The sequence below is a fragment of the Strongylocentrotus purpuratus genome, unplaced genomic scaffold (assembly GCF_000002235.5).
Source record: "Strongylocentrotus purpuratus isolate Spur 01 unplaced genomic scaffold, Spur_5.0 spur5_scaffold_5, whole genome shotgun sequence".
NCBI lineage: Eukaryota > Metazoa > Echinodermata > Echinoidea > Camarodonta > Strongylocentrotidae > Strongylocentrotus > Strongylocentrotus purpuratus.
Window position 1 is genome coordinate 5,883,945 of NW_022145611.1, and position 21,040 is coordinate 5,904,984.

The 21,040-nt window shown below is 37.8% G+C and overlaps 1 protein-coding gene across 1 annotated transcript; it reads right to left on the reverse strand.

The window, feature by feature from the left end:
- Positions 1–5,025: 5,025 nt before the first annotated feature.
- LOC100893630 lies at positions 5,026–20,779 on the reverse strand. The gene is made up of 6 exons (XM_030999618.1): positions 20,334–20,779; positions 10,165–10,353; positions 7,917–8,072; positions 6,902–7,395; positions 6,399–6,516; positions 5,026–5,664 (listed from the first exon to the last, which is right to left on the reverse strand). Exons 1-6 carry the CDS (start codon positions 20,349–20,351, stop codon positions 5,446–5,448), a joined length of 1,194 nt encoding a protein of 397 aa, XP_030855478.1. The 5' UTR covers positions 20,352–20,779; the 3' UTR covers positions 5,026–5,445.
- Between the last annotated feature and the right edge of the window lie 261 nt (positions 20,780–21,040).

Consider the following 21,040-nt stretch of genomic DNA (forward strand, 5'->3'; position numbering starts at 1 on the left):
ATATCAAGTCCCGTCCTTTCAACTATCTTTTCTTATCTTATATTTCATTGTTATGAGTATCGATTCGGTGTACACAAGGCACGGTAAAGGATTATCTCCAAGATGGCGAATTTTGTAAATGATGTGCCAACAGTGATAAACGGATAAAGTAGGCACAAGTATAATATCAGGAAGGGAATAATTAAAAAAATGAGCATTACGAGGAGGGTATTTTATCATTAGACTCTGAAAAAAGAAAAAAAGTGCTATACAGACAGAAAATTATGCAACACCCACCCCCCCCCCCTTTCTCTGCCCCCTTCTCTCTCTCTCTCTCTCTCTCTCTCTCTCTCTCTCTCTCTGTCTCTCCCCTCCCCGTCTTTCACTCTCTATGTATCTATATGTCTCTCTCTCTCTCTCTCTCTCTCTCTCTCTCTCTCTCTCTCATGCATATGCTACCAATACACCGGATACTACAAACACATATATATTTTGATAAATAGATTTAATTCTTTAAACATGTACATACATAATGAACATTTGCACGATACTTTTGCATCTTTGTCTTGATACTCTCCTAAAAATATAAGAAACGTTATGATGATAATAATGATTAAAATATTGGCATTCATATGATTTACGTTTATCAGTTCCATACGTGTACTCAAGAATATATTTTCACACGGAACAAGAATCCTTGAATTCGATGGACTGAATAGCGATGTTGTGTCGAAGTGATATAGGGAGATGGATAACATGCAAATATAAACGCATTAGCTGGATAGTTATTCATTCCATTCGTAATACACAAATACCAATAAAATATAAATATATCAAATGAAAAATACAACCTCTTAACTGAACTCTCTGCCTGTCTAACCATTTTTGTAATTAAAAGAAAAATACACGTCTAGATGATGAAAAGGTTGCGAATAATATCAATCTAAAAGGTCTGTAGAGAAAATTTCATTTTTGCAAAATATGTTTCAAATGAAATGACATTTGCTTTTATTCGTAAAATGCTAAAGACCAAAGAAATGTTATTCCAGGACAATAGTAATTGTTGATCTTTAATCAAAGGGTGTACTGAAAGAAATGCTGAATACTATTGTTATCTTTGCGATTGTATTCGAGACATGATTTAATTTTAAAGTGATTACGCGAGAACTAAAATTTAAAAAATCGATATGGAAATGGCCAAGAAGTGACCAAACTTTCTCAAAGTATAGATTAAAGACCTTTCTTTAAATCAAACATCATGAACGTTATTTTTCTACCAAATCAAAAAATTGCGAATGTATATGACATCACTAACGACCATTTTAAACGTTTATGCAACATTCAGTGCCCGTCTTGCACAACATGACTTATTGACGTAGATCTGCATCAACGATTGACGCTGTCTCTGACGCTTCGTGCCAGTGAGAGCGACATCTTCCAAAATTAATATTATGTGAGTATAAGCTATTTACCTTCATAGGATTGGGATTACGTAATCGAAATAACGCCTCACGCGCAACAGGCACTTGGGCTTTTTTAAAGCCCCACTGCATTACTTGTAGCAACTTGCTCCCTCTATATAGAAAACAATGCATAAGCGGTGCCCGTTGTTCCCTCATGGTCCTCTTTTACTTTTGAGAGCTGAGTTGATGAGATAACCACATGTCAGTGACCAGCAGGGTGGTCTAATCCCTCCTGGCTAAACTTATGCAGACGGACTTTAAGTAAAATTATTTGAATTAAAAAACACGTTCTTAATATGACTTTTTAACAATTTCCAACCAAAGACTATACCAGTGCAGTTGTCGTTCATAATGATGCAGGGGATTGTTTAGATAACTAACGAATTATTACTGGCAATCATTAGTCATGCTCCAGCATGCTTATGATCACGTGCACAAACACTGAATGTCATCAATGCAATTAACTCCGCTTTGTTGGCACGGTGCACTTGAATATTGTGCAATGAAACACGTACGCTTGCTTTCAGACGGGAATGGAAAATGAGGCAGACAATTAATTTTGGAGAATTCAACCGTGGTGTTGCTATGACGAAGTATAAACACAGAAATTATCAATCACTCATAAATAAGGTATACTGCATAGTACACAAAGCAATTTTTGTTAATTATACTTTAGCACGCATGTCTTACTTTTTTCATTTCCGTGCAGGGAATTCCTTTATGATGGTGGTGTAGTAGTAGGGCGATGATTTATTTATCTATGATCACAGACACGATCTATATTTCTTTTAGCTTGAAGATAATGTTGGGTTCTGGTCATTCCCACTGGATTGTAAAAGAAGCTATCGAGAAGATGAATGGTATTAGAAAATTGTGTCCATTATGACGGTTATTGGATCATCACAATTACAATAAATTGACCCATGCAGCCTCGGTGGAAATTAAACCCAGTGAAACGGACTGCACGCAGAAATGGGTATATGGGGCTACATAATTATTTTGGCACCAATATTTGATTTTAAAATATTAAAGCTTTTCCTAGTCATATTTAAAATATTGGGACAATTCAATGCCAATCCTGCTCATCTGACATTTTTACTATCATATGCTTTCACACAGGAATAAAAAGAATGAGGAGGTGCACAGAACTATATTGTCACCTTCCCAAGAACTCAACTTTCTCTTTAACCGTTAATGATGATAGCATATAATTATACGGTTGCATTGTATTATCAAGCCTTTGACCTTCAGGATTTCACGAAAAATGTTGGATAGCAATTAAAGCGGTATGGACCAGTTTTAGTAATATATATTGGAATTTTTTAAGGAAAAAAAATAAGCGCCTTCGTCTCGTCCGTCTGATGACCCAAACGCTTGCCCGAGACCTTTCTGATAAGCAACAACTAATGTATGTACCGGGGGTTCTAATTAAAAATTCAATCGATTTGACAAACATTAAAGCGGATATAACGACCGGCTGAAACTATATGCATAAAATTATTGCATTTTACGTCAATATGTCGATTCTAGCTTAATATTTCCACCTTGAACTGTGCTATGTCTTTGAAAAAAGTGCTACATACAGAAAATTATGCAACCCCTGCCCCCCTTCTGAAACGCCCCTGTTACTGACTTCAACCGAGCGATTACACCCTCTGTGTAGTTTTCTTTTGCCCTCATTACAATATGATTAATTTGACAAGGTCAATCGAGCTTGGACGTGCGCTTCGTCAACAACAAACCATTTGTTCTCGGGGGAAATTCATAAAAATAGATGCGGTCAAAAGAATAATCCATCAAACTGACCAAACACTGCTCGGTGGGTTTAAATTTGTCAATGAAAATGCTTCATTGGTTATGAGTAAACAACACGGGTATAGTGAATGGTCTTTCCAACACTCTCACTAATCAAATAAATAACAATAAACTTTCCAACACTCTCACTAATTAAATAAATATAGAGTATAGGAACTGTTGTCCTTATATGCATGCGACCGTACACTCCTTAGAAAAATAGATTACATACAGAATTTTCTTTACAACTTTTTTGTATTGACCTTGAATACCCCTCGTTATTTGTTTGGAATAACAACTAAAATTAAAAGAAATCATGATAAATTTATTCTGAAGATTTCGATAAGCCATTTTGTGGCAGGAGGTATGCCGCATCCAAAACATCTGAGGCAAGAACAAAAACGTTACGGTATCATTTATCATTATTATTCTAAAATATCTCAAACATCACTTGCTCTCGCTCAACAAAAATATTTAAAAATTACTCAAATTTGTCAGGGTCGCACATGTTCTCTTAGGGGGGTGTATTATAAAGATATGCTATAATGATCATCTGAGGAAAGATGATTAACAACAAAAAATGATGATTTGTTTATAATAATCTGGCAACAAGGGTGTGTAGAACCAAATGTCATACATCTGAGGCATTTACATGATCTAATATCCATGTTTAGCATGTCCAGCATGCCAAGGAAATGTTCACAACCGATTCTTGCCGTATCAAGATTATTTCACTGCGATAATACTACTATTGTAAAAGTAAAAACAATTTTATACACGCCTTGCAGAAATCGATTGCAAATGGCATTCATTCTTAGAAATATAATTCGTGCAGTATTTTATTGTACAGTAAAAAAAAATCAATAAAGCTGCATAAAGGCACATAATGTAGAAAATCACGCTACTTTGCTTCATTTAAAAGATATTTAAGAAATAACAAAGAGATGGTCAATATATTTATTTTGGCTTGGCTATCACCATCCGATTGTTATGATTGTACCAAAAAAAAATCAAGCTATAATCTTTGTAATAGATTGATCATGATGACCCGATCATGAACACGTAATAAGTCACTGAGAGAGACACAAAGTATAGTTAATTACGGTTACTAAACTTTCAGAAATGAAATAAATGTAACAAGGTGAACCAGAGTGGAAACATATAAATATAATTTGTTCTCTTGCTTAAAGTATAACAATAAAAGAGTCTACTATGTGATATGATGCTCTTTGGCAATACACGTGAACGAAGGGTAGACATTTTGGTCAGTACCTGAATGTATTAATATACATTTTATTCTTAACTTTAACTGATTTTGTATTATGGCGTAGCGACAGGGGTAGGTCAATGCGGGGGGGGGGTCCTGCTCCCCTCTCCCCATCAAAATAATGACATAGACAAAATGGAAACGGTGGACAAAGATTAAAGGAGATTAAAGGAAGAATAGAAATTGGAAATTGGAAAAGAGTAGGAGAAGATCCTCTCCTACACGTTTCTTCTAATCAGAGGCTTTGTGAATTAATTTTCGAGTGAAACAGGTGACCCCCCCCCCCCCCCACTCCAAGTGCCCCTCTATGCTTGGACTTACACTACGCCACTCTTCATGTAGTGAAATCAAGTTACAATTCTTCAAATGTGTATTCAATGAATGTTTGGTTATGCTACAAAATAATATACCATTTGGATCTGATTTTCAAACCTACCCTTTAAAACAATAAAAAATTGTACGACTTGGCTTTTTTTGGAACACTCCTTTTCAATCAAGGAGATCGATGTTTCCAATAAGGAAGGTTTCACTTTAAATAGACTATAGTATTTGGATCCAACAGTTTGTTATCAGCAAAACTGGGAAGAATAACCTACAAATTCAATAAATTATTGGCGAGATGTCATAAATTATATACCCAATATGAATGCATTGTTGCATTTTAGGCGACATTGTATTCCCTTTTTCAACAGATTGTCTTCACTCTCAGCTCACCGTGTCCATATTCCTTTCAGCTTGTTGTCAGTATGCGCGCGCAGTCATTCAGTGCTGACTCTCCGCTAGATGTCAGTGGCAATTAAAAATGGCCTCCTCTTCTGAAAGCTGTATCAATAAACCCGTTTGCTATAATAATATTTCGTTATTTCCCTTTTCATCATTTCAACCGGCGTACCGCATAACTAACGTTCGCTGCCACACTGCATCTAAATGCAAATCGCGTCGTTATTTTCCGTCATCGCTGTATATATCGTCATCCGTCGATGAGTCCCACGCCCCTTGTTTCAAGCCTTGCTCTATCCTAAGCTTCAACTCGTCCATGTGATGCTTGATATAGTTCGTCTCCTCGATCTCATCCCGCTCCAGGTTCTTTACGACCACGAGATCCGTGAACATCACCCTCGCCATCATCAGCATGGCACGAGCACGGTCGAAAAGGCTGGCCTGAAAATTGCATGGAATAGGTAAATTATGTTTTTTTAATTTAAAAAAAAAAATCATCATTATCAAGTTAAACTTGAGATATGGAAGCGTTCATAAAGATTGAAGCGTATACTAATTCGGAGAGGAAAGGAACATAGACATCATCTCATGTCATGTTTATGTTTTTCATTCTTTTTGTTTTAGTAAGGAATACAGGCGGGGTATAGAACATAACTATCTCTCCTCTACTTTTTCATGTCTTAAAGCCAGTCTGCACTAGTTTGTCCAGGGGGTTAGACCTTCCTGCAAGGTCACTGACAGCTGGTTATCTCATCAAATCAGCTCTCAATTAACATAAGAAAAAGAGGATCATGGGAGACCAACAGGAACCAATTAGGTATTGTTTGCTATAAAGAGGGCGCAAGTAGCTAGTAGTAGTGCAGTGGGGCCTTAAAAGAACCCATTCTGTAAAATACTCAAACAGACACTCCGCACCCAATCTCTTCCTCCCCCTCTCCACTCTTTCTTTCTCTCATGCTTTTAGGACAAAACATTAATATGTTTATACGATGAAAATTGTATACAGTTCAATTCAAAATCATCTATAAGAGAGAGCGTCTGTCATGCGCCGTATGAACACGCCCAATCCGATATTAATGAAACGAAAGCGCTGTTTTCTCTACATACTGAAAAGCAATTGCATACATGAAATATAGTTTAATGAAAAATTGAGAATTGAATTGGTGTCTGCTTACCTCTACATAGTCTCTGATCTTCATGAGCTGTGTTCTGACATTCTTGATTTGGTCACTGATCCCCCACATCCCAAGCCCCGTATGAATGCTCCCACTGCCGCTGTAGAAATCGTATAATCTAAGGGAAAAAAGCACCAAAGCATTATATTTAGATGAATTCTATACTTCACTAAATTAAAATTAAATATAAATCAATTATGAAATTAGAACCAAATATAGAGCCTTGAATATAAAAACAAAGTTATAGCGATAATGCATTAAATCGATTTCAAATTGGTGAAACGAAACTATGTTACTCTTAAATAATACTCTCTGCCTGACAAAACAAAACTTCTTTTAAACACAAAATACAAATTAACCCCCCCTCCCTAAATATTTGACTATTTGGTTAAAAGTCAAGTTAGATTTGATTTTTAGAGTTTCGTTTAATTGCAACTGTTTACATTGATTTAAGTGAGATTTTCCTGGTCGTCGATCTCCATAATGTCGAGATCACACCTTACCTAGCGACGTCGTCGTCCTTGTCATCCCACATCGTCATCTCGGGTTCGATGCGGTACAACCTTAGGCAAAAGTCCGGTGATATACGGTTCAACAAAAGTGTCGTTTGAAATGTCGACGGTATAGGTTTCCCAAGTCGAGGCAACACCAACGTGTGTTTCTGCAAGACGATATAGTTCCTCTTCTGTCCATCGGCTTCACATAAAGCCGCATAACTGTTCATCATTTCAAAGTGTCTTAATTCCTCGATGGGTCCGATCCAGAGGTAGAAGCCCCACTGGAAGGCCCTCTCCAGGACAAGATACGCCAGACGGGCCATGTCGCTTCGGACGCTTCGCGAGTCGGGTTCGTAGCCTGCCGTTCTTTTCCGGAGCATCAGCGCGGAGACGGACACCTGCTCGGGTTTCCGACGGGCGAGCACGAGATCGATCTTGGGTTGGATGACGACGCGTCCTCGCAGGTATTTTAACCTGGGATGCTCATACTCCATCATTACCTGAAATAATAAAAAGTTATTAGGATTACTCATCACCTTTAAAAAAAAATGTTGATTCTAAATATCTTTAATGCTAAATGAAAGTTCAGTTATCAATCCAACCCCCTTCGGTTTGTGACCACTTATTCTCCCAAGCTTCTCTCTCTCTCCAGCGTTGATGTATTGGTTGCGATAGGTGTGTGACAATAACGAGAAATTGTTGTCGGACAGAATTTGCCGAAAAGTTTGTCAAAAGGGTTTAAAATGTTTTGAGAATATCAAATCAATAGGACTCATACCAAAATTGATTGAAGTTATTATAGGATTTAAATAAAATTAAATAATTAATTTGATGGAGGTATGAAGTAGCATACCCCACCCCCGCCATATCCCTAGAGTGAGTTATCTAATAACGGCTGTAAATATTGAATCGAACTAAAAACAATAATTAATATTTATGTAGATTCACAAAATCAAAAGTCAAAACCACTTATGATTTAAAGTTAAAAACTAAACAATAATACAGACAGTCCTTTTTTTACCTGGTCTAATGTTTTATCCTGCTGTTTCATGATGTACGTGACTGTCTCATAGAATCTTCCCTGGATGAAGAAAGAATCTTTAAGAAGCTCCCGCTTGCCCATGCTCAGATCCTGGAGAATGATCCCGTGGAGCGCTATACAGGTATCCACCAGGAGCTGTATAGATCCAGTCAAAAAAAAAGAAAGGAACATTACAATCAATCCTGCATGATATTGATTATGACGTACACACATTTTGAAACCGCATTATAGTGAAAATGCTATTTCATCGTAAAATCTCCTATAAGTTAAGTATCAAAAATATACATTCAGCAGAGGTGACGGTTGCCCCATATGGTATTACTGATGTTCTTAAGTTTTTAATAGGCTGCAGCCCCCATTAGGTCCCGCCTCGTGCCCGTATCTTTCTTTTTTCACTCAATACGTAATGGTCATTTTTTTTTTCAAATCGTGCAGTGCCGTTTTGATTTAATTTGATTTATTTATTTTTGTTTGATTTTTTTTTGTGTGTGCATTTTTACAAAATATATAATACACAAACATTGCAAATTTACACATGGTAATAAAACACAACATAACAAATGTTTTAAACATGAAGGAATAAATAAAACGGCAAAATATATGGGAGGGAACTACTCTACCCATTAATGGACCAACGGGGCACAATTCAGCCGTTCCGCCGTTATGAAATCAAAGAAGCGTACAAGTATACACAACCCAAAATGTGCCCCCCTCCCCCTCCTTTCAATTTTAATCAAGACAGTTATCACCGATAAGGCTTCTGCATATAGACACTACACTTCGCTTATGTCTAACAAGAAAGCGAAAGAGATAATGGAGAGTTTCACAATAATTGTAAAAGGAAGACAGCTATAGTGGTTTGGGCATGTAACTGAATGGAAGAATAGCTTGGTAAATACCATCTTGCAAGGAGGGACTGATGGGAGAAGAAAGATGCCATCTTTCTTCTATTATTGGGCAGACGAACTAGGACATGGACTGATAATTAGATCAAGCAGTGGATGGGAATGTAATTTGATCAGCTATACTAGAATAGCTGAAGACAGGAAGTTATGGAGAACCTGAATCTCAATGTCAGTGTGTTGTCGTCCCAACGGCTTCCAAGCTATGAAATAGAGATAATAGATAATAATAATAACAACGTTTTATTTACCCAGGGTAGCCACTTCAGTTATGAAACTGCTCTTCCAGCGGGCCCTGCATAACATTATACAGTTATTGACTGGCAGGGGGTGTAATATAACATTATTTGGACCGCTGAAGGGAGTTATATTTCCCAAGTGGTTATATTTTCCCGAAGCGCGCAGCGCTGAGGGAAAATATGGTCACGAGGGAAAATATAACTCCCTTCAGGTCCAAAGAATGTTATATACCCCCTGCCAGTCAATAACTGTTATATTAGATAGCCATGGGTTTTTTTTTTGGGGGGGGGGGGGGGTCCATATTTTTTTTAGCCCGAAATTTTTTTTCTTTTTTTTTCGGGGACAATCAAAATTACGGAAAAATAATGTGTCGAGATTACCTTAAAAAGAAAAAAAAAAAAAAAAAAAATTGGGGGAAAAAAAAAAAAAAAAAAAAAATTCTTACCCCAAAAAGCATTTTTCGGGAAACAAAAAAAAATTATCAAAAAAAAAAATTTACCCAAAAAAGCATTTTTTGGGGAAAAAAAAAAAATGTGGAAAAAAAAATTTCTAGGGAAAAAAAAAATTCATGAAAAAATAAAATGGCCCTCGATAATGGTGTAATGCATGTAATTGGTGACATACAGTCCTCAAGAGGGCGATATGCATTGATTAAAAATATATTCATTTCACCAGCCGGTAAAATATAACACTGAAAAGTGACCGGCCAGGAAAATATAACAATTTGGATCCTCGCAATTGATATCACGTGACGAGCCCTGGACCAATCACATCTCGGTATCTGTCTAAGCTATCTAATATAATATGTTATTACTACCCTTCTCCAATCTAATATGCTGACCGCCTAGCTAGAAGGCAGAAGGTCACATTGTTATAAGTCTTTGGTATGACTCGGCCGGGGTTCGAACCCCCGACCTCCCGTTCATGAGGCGGGCGCTCTAACCACTGAGCCACCATGCCAAGAAAACACCAAAAATTGTCATAACCACTTTTCTTGCTTGCTAACCTACCTGTTTTTTTGTAGGATTGTATCCCCCCCCCCACACCCTTTAAAATAAATCATGCATCTCCCCATGAGTACGTACCTGTTGACTATACAGATAAGTATCGCTGATGTTAGGAAACTTCATCTTGCTCATGTGACCACGCCTAGGATCCGATGGATCAACCATCGTATTCTTGCCCTGCTTCGTCGGCGCTCCCGTACCCGTGGTCGATGACTTCGCATCACGTTTGCTGCCATCCAGTGCAGGCAACCGGGTTTTATTCGACATCTGTCAAGAAAAAAAGAAAAGAAAAGACAAACAAAAAAAAATAAACACACAGTCAGATACAATGTCAAGAAAATTGTACCATTCGTTTTAATTATCATACGTTCAGGCATTGCGACATACCATTCCGGTTTTCAGCTGAGCACAGTATTGTTTTAATGCGATAGGAATAATGCAAACAAAATCTTTTAATGCAGACAATTAAAGCAAACGTTGTTTCGTTAGTGGTGTCCATACGAAGGTCGGGAGAGGACATGAACGAAAAAATGTTTATACTAAGTCGTTACCAACATGACTTAGCATATATTTTTCTCTAGGACCCCGTATATTTAAGCTATTTTTGCTCGAAATTTCAAGGTCTGTGTAACATTGATATAGATACAGTAACAATGATGTTGGAGGCTTTAATTTCGATCATTTGATTAATCATATTTTGTTATTGTTTACTTACTCTTCTCTCTCTTTCTTTCTTTCTCTCTCTTTCTCTTTCTCTTTCTCTCTCTCTCTCTCTCTCTCTCTCTCTCTCTCTCTCTTTTCATCTCCCTTTTATTGCTCTCTTCATCTCTTCCCTCCTTCTCATCTAGTCTTCATCTCTCTCCCAGCGCTCTCTCTCTCTCTCTCTCTCTCTCTGTCTGTCTATCTGTCTGTATGTGTGTCTCTCTCTCTCTGCATTCATTTCCATAACTATATCCTTCTCCCCCCATCTCCCCCTCCCTCAAATATTATATTCAGCTATGAATAAAGCTCATTATGTGCACAGCGGTAATGAGTATAGGCCTACATGCCACTCACATACCAATTCATGGTTTAATCAACAGAGCGTGGCAGCATGCGATGGGCCGATTGAGACAACACTGATTAATTACTTCCATGCTGAATTGATATCACGGGATCACGTAGACTGATAAATACATAAAAGAGCTTTCTGTTAACAAATTGATTAATATTTGCAATCAGCAAGGGAAAAATCGAATAATGAAGTTACTTTTAACTGGGTCTCGTATTACCATGTTCAAAATGTATAGATTCTAAACTTAAAGAGAAGGTAGAGTTCTGGGAACAGGTGAAAAATAAATTGTGAGCGTTATCATTGTTATTATGCAAGTGTGGAAGAACATCAGATAAAACATGTTCCCTGAAAAGCATGCCCGTTCAAATGCCTTCATATTCTAAATATGGCATGTAACAGCATACAAATCGGGACAGATTTTTACGTCACGTGTTTGTGTAGTCCTATATACATCTTTCTGTGTACAGTGCTTGTAACTTTACCAAGACTGGGCCAAATTTCTTATCATTTTGATGATTCCAGAACCTTGCAGTACAGTACACACCAATACTTATATGCTAGTTGATCAACCTTTTCTGATCAATTCCACACCGTTTCTTTCACAATGCAATCGCATTACCAGAACTCAACTTTATCTTTAAGATAGAATTTAATTTTAATTGAGCTATTGTATCAAGAACGATGTAAACTAATTTTTCATGACTGAAAGGGGCTGTGTATGTCACAAAGAGATTTTTGTTAAGAATTGATTCAGAATTGCAATGAGAAGGGAGAAAATAGAATAACAAATTTACCTTTCAAACAAGTCTTTTACCTAGTCCAAAATATATAGATTACAAAATTGAGATAAATTTAATTTTGATTTCATGTGACAGTTGATAAGGGCGTGTAGGACTTACATGTCAAAGAAAGATTCTGTCAAAAAGATTATTGCTTCAGAAATGCAATTAGCAAGGGGAAACCTCAATAAAAAAATTATAGCTTCCGAACTTGTATAATTTTAATTATTGAGCTCTCTTCTCTAAAACGACGAACAGTGATATAACTTGAAATTTGTTAAAGGACTACACCAATAGCTCAATCAATTCATCTTGCCTCCAATTAAATTAAGCTTTAAACAAAATTGTGTCAGGTCCATGTTTTAAGCAAGCATGATATTTGTTAGGCTTAATTCTATTTTCAAAATCTTTATAATGATATTAAAATCCTACATGAATGCAGAACATGAGGGGATCTTCATTGCTTTTTATTCAAATTTTACCCATGAATGTTTGTGTATTGTATTATATCTTATCAAACATCGTTGATACATAAACATATCACAGGTTACATATTGTAATCTATGGGCAAATATTCGAAGTTTCAGACGCTTTACATATATAATTTCAACTTGTTATATATACAGCATATACATAATGTAAGAAAATAACCTATATGCCACAGCTTTGGCAATTCTTTTGGAAATGAATTCACTGCGAAAGGATTGATTCAGAAATGCTACTGCCCCCAAAACAAAAACAATTGCCCATTATGCCATCTGATAGTGATGCAGATTTTTTTCTGTCCCCCAAAGTTTTTGCTCAATACGTCAATGCACACACACACACACACACACACGCGCACGCACACACACACACACACGCACACACACACACACACACACGCACACATGAATCAAATGTTATAATAACATTTGCAACTTTGAGAAGGTAAATGTACTATGAATTATCTATGCAGTCAATATTTCGGTATGACTTGCCGGAGTTCATTACAATGTATCACGTCCTTCCGGGTATATCGGCATGGATTAAATCCAAATAAAAGAACGTAGCATCATCAATCATACTTTATCCTCTTACAATCCCCACTTAATCTTATCTACACCTCCCTCTGCTATGGACTAGCGATGATTGATTACGAAATCCAATCCAAATCCAATGCACTTTTATATTGGAAAGCGTGGCGGGTGAGGGGTCGCGTATATACGTAGCCAAACCGGAGATTTATAATATCATTTCAAGGACTTCCGTCCATGCGTCGAAACTGTTTTGTACATCTAAAGCAATACTTCATTAAACGTGTATTGTTACGATATATTGAGATATATTTTTGGCATGTAATAAATGCCTTTTCTCTCGCTCGCATCGTTCATTTTGCAACCCTGGTGGATGCAATAAGTCACAAGCTTGGAAAAAATATAATTGAGCATTGTTGGCAACACAATACAATACAATGCAATGCAATATACGGGTAGGCTAATTAGAAATTGGAATTATGAAGCAGGCTTTTTTCGTATAAGTATAATATGAACTATAGTACTATCAGTTTAACTCGATTTTATAATGCATGCTTTAAAAGATGGTTGGGCCCCTGGTAATATTCAAATAAAACACAGCAGTGGGGGCAAGAGTAAGAATCTTTGGAACAGTCTAACACGCCCGAGGCGACAGCCGAGGGTGTTTGGACTGTTTCAAAGGTACCGAGTGTGGGCAATTTTACTAATGCCCGAACAAAATGATGTGTATTATTTGTTTTATAAAATGTTGTTTTATTTGTTACATGAAATGATGTTTTATTTGTTTTATAAAATGATCTTTTCTAACATGATTTTACTAATGACCGGTCATAAGTATTTACTAATGACCGGTCGTTAGTAAAATTACGTGTTAGGCAAAAATAAATGCCTGGTCACGTGTACCCTCTCAACCAATCATTTGATTAGGATCCGTTTCATCATAACGCGCATATTTTACTTAGATTCTTGACAGTTACAGTATCACTGGAATTATCCGTTATCTGGTTATGAAAATTAACTGTTGAAGTCTTGTAATCGAGTGTCACGGTGGGTGTGTGCGTGCGTGGATTTATGTGTGGGTGTGTAGGTGTGTGCGTATGTGTATGTGCGAGGGATATAGACGGTGAGACTGAACAAAAAGAAAGAGAGCGAGAGAGAGGGGCGCCTCCTTCGTTATCATGCACTTGAAAGTAGATTTATGATTTCATAATAGGGATGAAGGATGCGGAGAAGAGCTATGCACTTGATCATGAAGTGATGGTGATCCTTGCTCTGAAATAATCTCGATCTACACTGGTTCCCTTTGCATGACCATCATCATGGTTTATTGCCGTTTGGTCTACTACCAGTTCGTCTACTGCCCAATTGGTTTAATTCTACTACTCAGGGTCTATTGCTCATTTTACTTTCCAGTCGGTCTATTTCCCAGTTTGCCTAATGCCCATATTGTCTAGTATACATTATGGTCTAATGATAAATTTGATAATTACTATTAATAATCATCAAATAACTATTAGACCTTATGGATGGTAGACGAAATGGGCATTAGAGAAACTGGATATTTAACTAAACGAACAATAGACCAAATGGGTAGTAGATTAATTGGAGATTAGACCATATGGAAATTAGACCAAATTAATATTAGCCTTAATGGATATTAGACCAAATGACTATTAGCCTTAATGGTAATTAGATCAAATGATGAGTAGACCATATGGGAATAGACTAATTGGGTAGTAATTAGATCAAATGATGAGTAGACCATATGGGAATAGACTAATTGGGTAGTAATTAGATCAAATGATAATTAGACCATATGGGAATAGACTAATCGGGTAGTAATTAGATCAAATGATAAGAAGACCATATGGGAATAGACTAATTGGGTAGTAATTAGATCAAATGATGAGTAGACCATATGGGAATAGACTAATTGGTAGTAGACGAACTGGCTGTAGACCAATCGGCAATTAACCATCATCCTCACCCTCTTGACCCCCCCCCCCCCCCTGCCCTAGCAACCGTGTTTCAAGGATGCATGAATTAAACGAGAGGAATCTGAAGAATCTTGAATCTGGTTCCCGTATACGTTGACGGGGATGATTATGCCATGGCATTGGTCCAACAGACGATGCACTCGGTACAGAGAGTGGGAGAGGGAGCTCGGAGACGGAGGAAGATGGGGGGGGGGGGGGTAATGGGGGAGGGAGATAGAGAGGGATATAGAAGGATAGAGGGGGAAAAGGGAGAGGAAGATAGAGAGAAAGAAAGAAGGAAAGAGAAGGACGCGGCGCCAGCTATATTTTACAGTAGGCCGTTGACTCAGAAAAAGACTACATTATTTTAAATTAAAACATGATAAATAAATACATAAATAAATTGAATAAAGGAGAGAGAGGGGGAGGGAAGAAACAGGGATGGAGGGAGAGAAAGAGAGGTAGAGAAAGAGAGGGAGAGAAAGATAGAGAGAGACTGAACCAAACCGAACTAACTGAAGAAAGAGGGAAAGAGAGGGTAAAGAAAGAAGAGAGAAAGAGAGGGGGCGACAGACAGACGGACGGACAGAAATGTAATTAGCCTTCTTCAGCATCCAAACTGAATGTCAATGTTGTCTTATATTAAAATATTGAAATTCTATTCATACAGATTTGCTGATACCATGATTAAATGCCTGGCCATCTGGGTGAATCAGTTAGTGATTATGTAAAAGAGCAATCACAGTTTTAGGCTTCTCAATAGATTAGGCAAATTAGTCAATCCCTGTTATTTTGACGAGAATTATTACATTCACCAATTAGTGATATAATCATTTGCATGGCAATAAACTCAGGGTGATAGATATTACATGACTTTGTGTTAGTCTGCAAATACCTGTAGCACACCACATTTTTTAATTGACATATAATTTTACAGTGTGTATGATATTTGCAGTTTTCTATTATAACAAAATTCTGAAAACAAATCCAAAGTGATACCTTACATACAATAAAATTGCACACTGAATTTAAGAAAGAGAAAAACGTAAATCATAATGAACTTAAATGATGGCATAAAACAACATGGGCTGTATAGTTATGATCGTCTGAAAGAATGAAAATAAGAAGTGAAGTGCATCTTTAACTCTATTGTTATTTTTGTTAATCTTGTAAGGAACCAGTGATGAGTACAGTTACATAATGTTTTATTTATGGTGTAGAATATTATTTCTAAGTACTACAATCAGGTTTAATTAGATTGAAGCGATGGCTCAATTCCATAAAGGCTTCCAATAATTGTAATAGATTATTAGTCATAATATTGCTATGCAACATTTGAGTAATTTTTCTTCGGATGTCCATACAGAAGCAACGTATGGACTATAGCCCCCCCCCCCCCCACTCCCCCACCCCCTGGACTGACGCTGATATAATTAGTCTTACCTGTCATCATGTTTCTCATCGCTGGATGGAAATGGGGGATGGAAATGTCAAAAGCTATGGGCCTGTCATCGTGAGGAGAACTAATAGGGTCTCCCCTGACATCATCGAGCCTATTCAGTTACACTGACATTTTTAGAATGCTATTAGTGGACGAACGTCATTCAAGAAAACGGGCCATGGTCATCTAACTTTCAGAACGGTTCTATTTATTTTAGGGTCAGTTGCAGAGGAGTAGCTACACGGGCAAGGGGTTACATGCCCCCCGATCGCACGGCGGACAAAATGAAAATGAAATAAAAAGGGAGGAAAGAAAGGGAGAAGGGAAAAGTAACGTGAATCAAAAGATGTAAAACCCCCTCTCATCCTCTCGAAGGCCTTTAAATTGCATGCATCTTGTGAGATAGGCGTGCCCCCGCCCCCGCCCAACGATGCCAGTGCCCCCTGAATTCCTGGACCCATGCTACGCCTCTGTGTGGTTGTAATTGACGCGGTACTCATTACACTGCGGTGAAGACATTGATGTATGATGAGTATAACAGTCACTGGCGTACCTATGGGGGGGCAGGGGGGCAGAGTGCCCCCCCTGATGGGCTCCAGGGGGAAAAAAGGAAAAAGGGGAAAGAAAAGAAAAGAAAGGAAAGGAAAGAAAAAGAAAAAAGGAAAAGGGAAGAAAAAAGGGAAAGAAAGAGAAAAAAGGAAAAAAAGGAAAAGGAAAGAAAAAAGGAAGAAGAAGAGAAAAGGAAGAAAAAGGGAAAAGAAAAGGAAAGGAAAAAAATGGGGAAATTAAAAAAAAAAAAGACCATGGCCGTACGCACCAGGGGGGGGGGGGCAGTTGACCCCAGATATTTTGAAAACGTACAGTTTTTTTCCTGAAAATGTAGTGTAGGCCTATACCAAATCCTTCAATTCTACTTTTGAAAATGCAAAAGTACCCTCATGACTAGTTCGGTCGCTCGAACTCGCTTCACTCCTTTTGCTTTTGAGATTCTTCGAAAACTTTTAACGCATCTTTCCCCCTCCCCCACCAGAAAAATATTCCGCATACGGCCCTGAAAAATTCAGACAAATGAAAATAGGAAAATATAAGTGATATAACAAATTTGAAACTCTTCGCTGGCGCGAACTGCTTGCTAGCCTATTTTGTATTAAATGTTTTCACTTGCTCGTCCCCCTGAAAAAAGAAAAGGATTAGCATTGCCTAGAATACAATTGTGCCTGCCCCGACGGCAACCATGCCTGCAACCATGGCAACAATAACACACAATGTATGTACCAAATGTTACTAAAAGAGACCAATTCATTTTTCTCGCTCACTACACTCGCTCGCGAATAAAATGAATAGACATTGCTTTGAAAACAATTGTGCCCACCCTTGACCTGCAACAATATAATTAAAAATGGAAGAGTTTTTTTCGCCCTCTCGCCAAAAAGGAATTGAATCGCGTTGAACGCGATTGCGTCCATCCTGACCTGCACCAATAAAAACCAGTTTATTTATTAATTTCTATTAAAAGAGAATTTTTTTTTTGCTTGCTCGCTATGCTCGCCCGCCAAAATGGAATCGACACCGCTAACGTGCCCGCCCCAACCTGCAACAACCAGTTAATAATTATGTACCAAACGTTATTCAAAGAAGTTTTGGTGTGCTCGTGCTCGCCAAAACGGAATTAACACCACTAACGTGCCCGCCCCAACCTGCAACAACCAGTTAATAATTATGTACCAAACGTTATTCAAAGAAGTTTTGGTGTGCTCGTGCTCGCCAAAACGGAATTAACATCACCGTAGACATGATTGTGTAAGCCCTGCCCTGCAACAAAAAAATCTGAAATTTATGAACCAACTATCATTACAAAAATTTTGCTCGCTCGCTACGCTCGCTCGCCAAAATAGAAATAACACCGCTTTTAATAATCACGTCCCTGACATGGAACAATGAACCCAAGTTTATGTACCATATTTTCCCTATAAAAGAGAAGTGATTTTTTTTTCCTCGCTTGCTACGCTCGCTTGCCAAAATAGAAATAACACCGCTTTTAATAATCATGTCCCTGACATGGAACAATGAACCCAAGTTTATGTACCATATTTTCCCTATAAAAGAGAAGTGATTTTTTTTGCTCGCTCGCTACGCTCGCTCGCCAAAATAGAAAAAACACCGCTTTTAATAATCACGTCCCTGACATGGAACAATGAACCCAAGTTTATGTACCATATTTTCCCTATAAAAGAGAAGTGATTTTTTTTTCCTCGCTCGCTACGCTCGCTCGCCAAAATAGAAATAACACCGCTTTTAATAATCATGTCCCTGACATGGAACAATGAACCCAAGTTTATGTACCATATTTTCCCTATAAAAGAGAAGTGATTTTTTTTTTCGCTCGCTCGTTACGCTCGCTCGCCAAAATAGAAATAACACCGCTTTTAATAATCACGTCCCTGACATGGAACAATGAACCCAAGTTTTATGTACCATATTTTCCCTATAAAAGAGAAGTGATTTTTTTTCGCTCGCTCGCTACGCTCGCTAGCTCGTGGAATTATGTGCCCACCACTAACCTGCTACAATATCATTAAAAAGAGAAATGTAGGGGGTTGCCTGCCCGCCAAAATGGGATTGACATTGCCTTAAACACGATTGTGCCCGCCCCCGACCTGCAACAATGAAACAAATTTTATATAGCAATTCATTGAGAGAAAGATGTATTTTCGCTCGCTAGCTAAAATGGGTATAAAATTAGCCTAAACACAATATTGTTCCCGCGCCCTGCATGGGACAATTGAACCAAGTTTAATTAAGTGACAATTATTAAAAAAGAAGTGATTTTTTTCTTGCTCGCTACGCTCGTTTGCAAAAAAATGAAATTAACGTCGCTAACAAGTGAATGTTCCCACCCCCAACTTGCAACAATACCAGTTTATATACCAAACGTTACTTAAAGATTTTTTTTGCTCGCTCGCTCGCCAGAAGTGAAAATTAGTATCGCCTTTTTTGTTTGTTTCGGTCGCTTGCCCCCCCTGACGGAGTACCCCAGGTACGCCACTGATAACAGTCGTTATATGATAACTTATTTATGATTTCTGGAATTCATTAATTGATGTACCGAATGGCTGTTATGGTGATTGTAAAAGCAATGAACATAATGATGGATCAATACTCGTGCAGATATCAAATTTGACTAAACGTGCTACGCTTGACGGCAACTACTATAAGTTCATACTACGGAGTGTTTTTGGTAATTATCCCCGCTAACGCTATGATTATTAGCTAATAATACATACATAGATATAGGTTTATCAGGGACTGGGTTGGGGCACTTCTGCCATAAGGTAGAAAAAAGAAAAGTAAATAAAAAAGAAAAGGACGGAGGAGGGGGAAAAAAATACGAACATAGTGAGAGAAAGAGAGAGAGAGAGAGAGAGAGAGAGAGAGAGAGAGAGAGAGAGAGAAATGCACATTCCTCACAGATGGACCATTCGAACCACCCCTGTCTATAGGTCTAGTTAAAACATCGCACCTCGCCCTGGAAAAATAGTCCTAGACCCCCAATTTCTAATAGGGGCTGTTATTTTTCTTCTGATGATCTGGTTGAAATTCATTATACTACCGCTTTACACATCAGAAAGTTAACTCACAACACACTGAATACTGTATAATTTTAGAAATGTAATTAATCATTTGGCATATAATATGTATAGATAATTATGTGTGTGGGTGTTGTGTGTGTATATATAATATATAATATATAGGAAAGCTCATAACCACATAATTATTATAAACAATTAGGACACACACAATTTTAAAGCTTTTTCGAATCAATCTCTTCATGTATGAAGCTGTGAACTCTGTATTTCCTTTACTTTAAATGTCATTAATTTAACACTACGTCTCGCCGGAACTCTGCTCTCTGTTCCTCTGAACAAGTTGTGATGTAACATAAAATACTAATATATAACAATGACACGCCAACCAACATACCATGAACTTGCCATTCATCCGTGATGTGATTCCGTTTACACTGCATATACAAACAAAGATTCCAACGAATAATTCCAGAAGATAAACGAGTGGCAATTATCCACAGAATGCAATCATGATGATTATTATGATCCTACGAGTTGAATAATCATTTTGTGGCACATCACAGGAACAATCCTCCTAAATATATTGTCGTTCACCTCTCTCAAATTACATTCGGTGTATGGCAGAAAGTATAGGCCTACTATTTCCCCCACACGAGGCACTGGCAAAGCGATGAAGTGAAGTGCTTTACTGAGGTATTTTGCTAGCTGACGACCGATAAACTCCGATACAGCGCGAGATGGATGCGATCGATTAATCGTGTACCCATTTATGCTTACCTCTTTCGCCTCTTGCATTGTCTGTTATACCAGCATTGACGGTTATTGATTAGGCAGGTCCGCCTTCCGCGCGGTACAGCTATCGAAGTGTTGATATAGTCTTGCCGGAAGGAGGATGTACATGTATAGATTGTAAGGAGGTTGGTGGCGCCATTCAATTTGAGGAGCAATGGAAGGATGAATTCACCACGTTTTACACCCCCCCCCCTCCCCTCTTTCGTAGGAGTGTCTTGGTCGAGTGGTTTAAGACGCGTGACTCGAGATGCGAAGGTCGAGGGTTCGAATCCCGATACGGCACTAATATCCTTTGGCAAGATATGAACC